Here is an 8,872-nt window from a genome sequence, read left to right as displayed (position 1 = left end):
CTATGACAAAACCAAAGCTATCTATGTTCTCTGACACATTTTCATGAAGATTAGCGAAATTTCAAAACTGCACTATTTTTTTCTCTTTCTCTGCCTAGAATTAGCTATAAAGTATGCAGATTTGTAATATGAGGAAAACGCCAACTTAAATTAAAACCATTTCAGTTTAGTTTTTATGTATAAAGGCTAATCAAACATCACTCTAAATAGCACTCAAAAGCAAAGACACAAAATAACCAAGTGGATTAAGCAGAACAAGTGCGTGTCCTTTAGAAAAAAAAAAAGTAAAAAAAAAAACACGACACGGAAGCAATTATTATGTATATTTCTGTTTTTATTTCAAAACCATATGCAGGTACAACATGCAGCCATTTTTTTTACAATGCTAACTCCCCATCTGGAATAGCTTAGTCCTGCACATGCTTCCCCCAATGCTATAGTTTAGGAGAACGTGTAGATGTCTATGGTTAATTTCTGACGGTGTCATTGTGATGTCTCCACTGATTTCAGTGTCCTGTTCCACTTGAATCTCCTCGTTCAGGAACAGCAATGTTTGCTTCCAGTGGGTCTCTTCTCCATACGGAGAGGTAGATAAATTAACAACTTTCTCCCCTGGAAATATGACTGAAAACCAAACAGCAAAGCCATGCATAAAAGAGGACCCAAAACACCTAAATTTAAATGTACCATATATTTTCGCAGTCTCTTCAAGAGTGACGCTGTTAAGATTGAGGGAGGCAAATTTTGCAGGAAATGAGAGGACATCTTCGGGATACACAGAGCATACCTGCATCTCCTTGTTCATGATGCATGTTTGGGCAAAAGGCCGCACACAAGACATATCGACTCCATACATGCGTTTCACATCACTCCAAAAGTCCAAACGATTCTCTGTGGTCGGGTCATTAATGGGGGCAATAAACAGATCTACGCAGTTCGGTAACATGAGGCCTCCTGGTTTCAGCCATTTGTCCCTGGCATAGATAACTGAACTCAGCATGGATTCGTACATTAGCGCATAGCCCATCCACTCACTGACTATAGCGTCTACCTGCTCAGGGATCTCAGCGGTCTCTACGGAGCTGTTAATGACTTCCACCTTGCCCTCCATGCCATTCTGTTTTACCACATTATTGGCCAGCTGGGCCACACTGCTGGCTTCCACTGCATACACCTTTTTCACACCAGCCTGGCCACAGAATATGCTAAGGATGCCAGTGCCTGCACCAACATCCAGAACGGTTTTCCCACGCAGGGCACTGTTACTTTGTATGGCCTGTTTGTAGGCACTGGTCCGGACAGTGTCTGAAATCATTTCCTCGTGGATTGAGACATCGGAGTAACACTGAAAGTACTCACTGTCCTGCTCACTTTTCTCATGCTTTCTCTTTTTGAGTAATGCCATGCTTCCAAGGAATCTGTTTAGAGTGTGAACTCTCTCTGCTGTATAGCACAAAGCAAGCAGTGATTCTGACTAGCACATGCTCTGTTAGGCTGGAGTCTGGCCCTTCCAGGATTGCCTCCTCCCCCATGCTGCTCACTCCTTACAGTTTTAGTTTCGGTTTGTGCTCTCTCTAACCTCGCCCATTTTCTTTGTTACCTAACCCCCTTCCCGATTTGCATTTCCTGGTGAAATGCTGCTGTGTTTTTGCTTAGAAGCTTGCTCAGTTTAAGTCAGCCAGTTTTCTCTATCCCTTATATATCATTTTATAAATATTACAGATACACTCTGCTCTGTGTATTATACAAACTGCTCTGTGTATAACACACTCTGCTTTGTGTAATATACAAACTGCTCTGTGTATAACACAGATACACACCCTGCTCTATGTATAACACAGATACACACCCTGCTCTATGTATAATACAGATACACATCCTGCTCTGTGTATAACACACTCTGCTTTGTGTATTATACAAACTGCTGTGTATAACACACTCTGCTCTGTGCATAATACAAACATACACACTGTTCTGTGTAATACAAATACACACACTGCTCTGCGTAATACAAATACACACACTGCTCTGCGTATAATACAGATACACACACTGCTCTGCGTGTAATACAGATACACACACTGCTCTGCGTATAATACAGATACACACACTGCTCTGCGTGTAATACAGATACACACACTGCTCTGCGTATAATACAGATACACACACTGCTCTGCGTATAATACAGATACACACACTGCTCTGCGTATAATACAGATACACACACTGCTCTGCGTATAATACAGATACACACACTGCTCTGCGTATAATACAGATACACACACTGCTCTGCGTATAATACAGATACACAAACTGCCATGCGTATAATACAGATGCACACACTGCTCTGCGTATAATACAGACTCACACACTGCTCTGCGTATAACACAGCTACACACACTGCTCTGCGTATAATACAGATACACACACTGCTCTGCGTATAATACAGATACAGACACTGCTCTGCGTATAATACAGATACACACACTGCTCTGCGTATAATACAGATACACACACTGCTCTGCGTATAATACAGATACAGACACTGCTCTGCGTATAACACAGATACACACACTGCTCTGCGTATAATACAGATACAGACACTGCTCTGCGTATAATACAGATACAGACACTGCTCTGCGTATAATACAAATACACACATTGCTCTGTGTATAATACAAATACACACATTGTTCTGCGTATAATACAGATACACACACTGCTCTGCGTATAATACAGATACACACACTGCTCTGCGTATAATACAGATACACACACTGCTCTGCGTATAATACAGATACAGACACTGCTCTGCGTATAATACAGACACACACTCACTGCTCTGTGTATAATACAGATACACACTCTACTCTGCATATAATACAAATACACACACTGCTCTGCGTATAATACAAATACACACACTGCTCTGCGTATAATACAAATACACACACTGCTCTGCGTATAATACAAATACACACACTGCTCTGCGTATAATACAAATACACACACTGCTCTGTGTATAATATAGATACACACACTGCTCTGTGTATAATACAGACACACACTGCTCTGCGTATAATACAGACACACACTGCTCTGCGTATAATACAGACACACACTCACTGCTCTGCGTATAATACATAATTGCGGGTGGTGATACAAATTAGAGAGTGGTAGAGATGTAACGGTTTGGGGATCTGTTATGGGAATGGAGAGGGTTTACTTGAGCATTCAATGGAATGTAATTTGGGTATAGAACGGTTAATTGCAGAGGAATATGGTGATCTAATAGAGGGAAAGGGTTAAATGCCAAGTGAATGTGGTGATGCTAATTAGGAAGGGATATGGGAAAAAAAAACACCTTCAGAGGTATGTGTAGGAATGTAGCTATGTAAAATGGGGAGTGAGTGTCAATGCTAACAGGAATTTGCATTATTAGGGAAGGGGGATAATTTGAAGGAAGCTTTGGATATGTAAATTAAAGTAAAAGGGTTGATAATGAATGATTTAGGTATGTTTGTACAGGAGTGTACTGCGACAGTAATGTGCAGTGTGTATACATATATTCGAGCCTTGCAGTAATATGCAATGTGTTTTAGTATTATGTATACAGTGTGTATCATAGATCATCTGCCCACACCATCCATTGGTGGACAGGGTAAAAGTGTGCAGGAAAAATATTGCTGACGCTTGACTGCTGACCCAACCAGTTCCCGACCAAAACCCGTTGCCCCCCAATAATACACGTGACACCTCATTCTTGTGGGTAAGGGCAACGGCCACAGCTTTATTTAATATAACAATTTCAACTTAGTCCAACTCTGCCAGCTGTTGGGTGTTTCCCAACAGGCAGTTCTCCCAAATTCTGTAACATGAGCCTCGACAGCCGGCTCCTCGCCATCAGCTCCGTGCAGGCTGTCGTCTCCCCAAAGTTCCTTTTTTCTTCTGCGCTGTCCAGGGAAACCCGCCAAGCTGTGACAACACAAAGAACAAAAACAAGACACAAGCCACAACACCAGAAACAGGGTGGGAGGGTGGGAAAAACAGTCAGGAGCCCTCACTTATCCTGCTGACTGGTGAGTCCCCTCCCTCTCCCTTTACTTAAGAACCACAAATGTATCCATTTTAACCCAGCCTCCAATCTTGGGCAGCAGTCATGCTCCCCCTTCCTTACTGTTCCAGGGGGAAACTTGACTGCTGACCCAACCAGTCCCCGACCAAAACCCGTTGCCCCCCAATAATACACGTGACACCTCATTCTTGTGGGTAAGGGCAACGGCCACAGCTTTATTTAATATAACAATTTCAACTTAGTCCAACTCTGCCAGCTGTTGGGTGTTTCCCAACAGGCAGTTCTCCCAAATTCTGTAACATGATCCTCGACAGCCGGCTCCTCGCCATCAGCTCCGTGCAGGCTGTCGTCTCCCCAAAGTTCCTTTTTTCTTCTGCGCTGTCCAGGGAAACCCGCCACCGCGATGCCCACCTCGCGCACTACGCTGCGCGGGCATCGCGCCCCCCCGCCGACAGTGCTGCCTCAATTCCAGTTTGCAGACCCAGATTGAAGATATCTAACCCAATGGGGGACAAATGAACACCATCCCGTCTCATTACATCATCATTAGCCCCTTCTAATTCGAAATGCCGGACTACTATACCCCCCAGTTGGCGCACAAACCGGGCCATGGACATATTAACCTTGCGCCTATAGCGCTCTAACGCCTTACCATGCCCACCGGTTCGCCAGACCGGGCGCGGAACGATCTCGGACCAGACGAGGGTCAGGTCCCGAAACAACGCAAAACAGCGGGCCACGTCATGCCGCATTGCCCGAACCAGATCCACCGACCGTCGCCGTCCGACATCGTTCCCGCCCGCGTGAACCACCAAGGTAACCGGCCCTGATACGCAGCCCCGGAGCTGCACCAATTTAGCGTATAACCCGTCCCAGGACAAACCCCGAATCCCCCTCCAACGTACCCGTGCTACCTCGTATGATAAACCGAGGTTACGGCCATAGGGTCTATTCTCCGCTCGCCTAGCAGCCCAATAAACAAAGGAATGTCCCACGATCCAGACAAATCGAGGAGAAGGACCTACAACGAAAATAACAAACAACCATAACTGTTGCCACTTGTTTACAGCAAATGGGGGCGCACATAAAGCCGGTACCGACCCGACTGCCAGCGCCCCAAACGCTTGACCGCCTCTGCGGGGAAGCCCAGCTGACTAGCCTGCGTGGCAGCCCCGATTCGAAATGAGTGCGTGGTGTACAAACCTGGAGACAGCCCAATGCTAACCACACCTGCCCGGAGGACCCTGGCGAATTGAAACCGGCTGAGTGATGACCCATCCCAGTGTCGCAACAGGGACCCCGCCTCCGATCCACGAACCTCCAAGAATTCCCTCACCAACCGAACCGGACAAAACCGCTCACCAGTAGCCTGAATTCGCACCGATGCGCCCTCGCCTGCCTGATCGGTCTTAGACTTTCGAACGAGCAACGTCACGTCGCCCGTCGATACCCTGAGATCAGTGATTTGCATGGCACCTGGCGCTCGTGTACTTGGAGCCACCAGCTCGCCTATCCGAAGGGCCGCAAAGAAGCAGAGAGCAAAAGCGGCCTGGAACAGGAGAACCTCGTAGGCCGAGACACAAATCTGGGGCAGACACTCCAGGAGTCTGCCCAAGATCTCGTAGGAGATTGGACGCCGAGAGTCCCGCTTACGGCCCTTCTTCCAGCCCTTCATAACCCGCGAGATGCAGAATGCCTTGGTAGCATCCTGCCACCCACACCACTGGAACAGAAAAGACAGTGCCGCTAACGACCTATCGGCCGCTGCTGCCGACTTACCCTCCTCGCAGAGTAACTCCAAGAAGGCCAGAGTCGCTCCCAACCTACCTTCGTCCGAAGACGCCTCACTGCCCTTGCAGACATCCCTCCATTTCCGCCATACCGCAGAATACGACCTCCACGTTGACTCAGATAACGACTCCCTCACCAACCGGCTCAAATGGTGGAAACCAGGTCCCATATGCCCGCCGGGCACGAGGTGCCAGTCCGCGCAGCCTCGGGAGCCGCCACTCGAAACCGGTCCCACTGAAACCGAGAGAGAGAGTCGGCTATAATGTTCTGCTCCCCAGGCACATGGCGCGCAACCAACCACAAATTATGTGCTAAGCTAAGCAGTACCAGGCGCCTAAGGAGCGACAACACTGGAGGCGACGAAGACGAAGATCGGTTGATCACATGGACCACACTCATGTTGTCCGTGTGCACCACCACCTTACGGTTCGACAGCTCAACACCCCAGAGCTCCACCGCCACCACAATTGGAAAGAGCTCCAGAAACGTTAAGTTACTCACCAATTCAGTCTCTAGCCATTGGCGGGGCCAGGCTTCCGCACACCACCGCCCTTGAAAGTAGGCCCCGAAACCCACGGACCCAGACGCGTCAGTGTACAATTCCAAATCCGTGTTGGACACCGCCGGGCGCAGCCAGCAGGATTGCCCGTTGTACCTACCCAGAAATGAACTCCAAACTTGCAGGTCCTCTCGATGCCGTTGAGTAATCCGAATAAAGTGAAACGGCTGCCTGACTCCGACCGTCGACAACGACAAGCGACGGCAAAAGGCCCTGCCCATCGGCAATACCCGACAGGCAAAGTTCAGATGCCCTAACAAGGCCTGTAACCGCCGCAGCTGTACTTTTTTGGCCCCTTTCACCGAATCCACCAGCTGAAGCAGGTGATTTAGTTTCTCGTCCGGCAAACGGAAAACCATACTCCCCGTGTCCACCTCAATACCCAAGTAGGACAGGACTCCCACTGGCCCTAACGTCTTCTCGACTGCTATTGGCACGCCAAAATCCGCCGCAACGGCTCGAAAGGAATCTAAGAGCACCACGCAGTCATCCGACTCCCGTGGGCCCACAAACAGAAAATCGTCTAGGTAATGCGTTATCGACTCTATCCCTGCAACCCGAGCGACCACCCATTCCAAAAAAGATGCAAACATTTCAAAGTAGGAACAAGAGATAGCGCAGCCCATTGGCAAACACATATCATAGTAAAATGAACCTTGGAACCGACAACCCAACAGATGAAAACAGTCCGGGTGGACCGGGAGCAGTCGAAAAGCAGACTCGATGTCCGACTTAGCCAACAGCGCTCCCTGCCCTGCCTCCCGTACCAACTCTAAAGCTCGATCAAACGAGGCGTATCGAACGTGTGACTCTTCCTTGCCAATGTCATCATTCACCGACCCACCCGATGGGTAGGACAGGTGGTGAATGAGACGAAAGGATCCCGGCTCTTTCTTAGGAACCAACCCCAGCGGGGACACCCGCAAATTGGGAAATGGAGGCGTGTCAAACGGACCCGCCATCCTACCCAAACGAATTTCCTTCCCCAACTTATCCCCCAGAATAGCCTCTTTTCCTACAACCGAACGCAGGTTGTCCGCCAGCGAAGGGGAATCCGAATAAACAAACGGAATCCAAAACCCTGTTGAAAACCCCTCCAGCAGAACCCCTGCATCCTTACGCCTAGGGTACCGGTCGAGCCAAGGGCGCATCCTTAGCACGCTCACTGGCGTCCTCAGCTCTAGGGAGATCCTCCCTACTGGGTCTCCCCCCGTGCTTGCCCTTCTTGAAGCAGCGCAGCGCTGTGTGGGCCCCTCCACAATGAGAGCACTCGTGCTTGAAGCGGCAGGATCCAAACCACTTGCACTGACTCTCATTGTAGAGCCAGCAGACTCCCCTGCGCTGCCCAGCCGGCGCACTGGACGGCGCGCCGGCTGCTCCCGGAAAGGGGGACGGACGACTGGGGGTCATCAGCAAGAGCCACAGGCTCCCGTCCTGGACCCCAAAGTCCATACCTGAACACACCGCCATCTTCTGGCGAAATTGTTGGTCATAACGAAACCAACATTGACCCCCATAAACTTTGTACGCCCCCCATATTAGGTCTAAATACCCAAATAACGCTGGTGCCTTCTCAGGGAAGGCCCGCGTCAGCACACTCGCGAAAATGGAGAACCCTTGAAGCCAGTTCCCAAACGTACGCGGCAGATGCTTACCTCTATCGCCGTCCGCCGAATCCCCCCGCCGCGGTCGATCCACTGACTCCCGGTCCGGGGGGACCAGGGACAGTAAATCCACGTACTCACCTTTAACAATTTTTTCCTTAACCTCCAGAGACACATGCATCCCTAGTGGGGACAACTCACAACCTGTCAAGCACCCCTGTGCCCTACCTACCCGGGCATGCAACTGACCCCTATCCTGGTCATGGGCCTGGGTGGGAAGAGGAACAGAAACTGGGAACACCAAGGAGCCCACCCATGGAAGCCTATCTAAAACAGCTCTAAGTAACCCCAGTACTTCCTGACCCCTGAACTCACTACCCACACTATCCCCAGCTAGCGCATTCCAAGCGCTGGCGCAACAATCACCGCTGGCCGGCTGAGGATGCTGGGCATCACCTTCCTCCAAACAGGAACTGGATCCTGATGACTGAGGTGATCCACGGCTGGCCTCCTGGCCCGACCGCAATCTACTCTCCAGGGTGCTGATGCTTGCACTGTCGCCTCTCCTCCCTCCGGCTGCCCTCCTGGGCGCTGTTCGCGTGGTTCCCGGCTCACTTCCTGCCGGAACCACGCTGGAACGCAAGGCCTGTGACGGCCGCGCTCTCCTGCGCGGTGCCGTCACGTACGCGCCTTGTGTGCTGACGTTGCTTCCGGCCGCGTCCACGTCACGCACCGAACGTGCTGACGCGACTTCCGGGCGGGCCGGAAGAGAAGCGCGCGGGGAGCGCGATCTTCCCGCCCTTTCTTCACCCTGGATTCCGCCGCCATCTTGGGCCTGCACAC

At 50.1% G+C, this 8,872-nt stretch overlaps 1 protein-coding gene across 1 annotated transcript; it reads right to left on the bottom strand.

The window, feature by feature from the left end:
* Window positions 1–338: 338 nt before the first annotated feature.
* Window positions 339–1,483, bottom strand: PRMT6 (protein arginine methyltransferase 6). The gene has a single exon (XM_063427337.1). The coding sequence runs from the start codon at window positions 1,403–1,405 to the stop codon at window positions 386–388; it is 1,020 nt and encodes a 339-aa protein (XP_063283407.1). The 5' UTR covers window positions 1,406–1,483; the 3' UTR covers window positions 339–385.
* Window positions 1,484–8,872: the final 7,389 nt, after the last annotated feature.

The sequence above is a fragment of the Pelobates fuscus genome, chromosome 7 (assembly GCF_036172605.1).
Source record: "Pelobates fuscus isolate aPelFus1 chromosome 7, aPelFus1.pri, whole genome shotgun sequence".
Lineage (NCBI taxonomy): Eukaryota > Metazoa > Chordata > Amphibia > Anura > Pelobatidae > Pelobates > Pelobates fuscus.
Note: the sequence above shows the minus strand (reverse complement) of the source record. Positions and strands in the feature narration are given on the sequence as shown.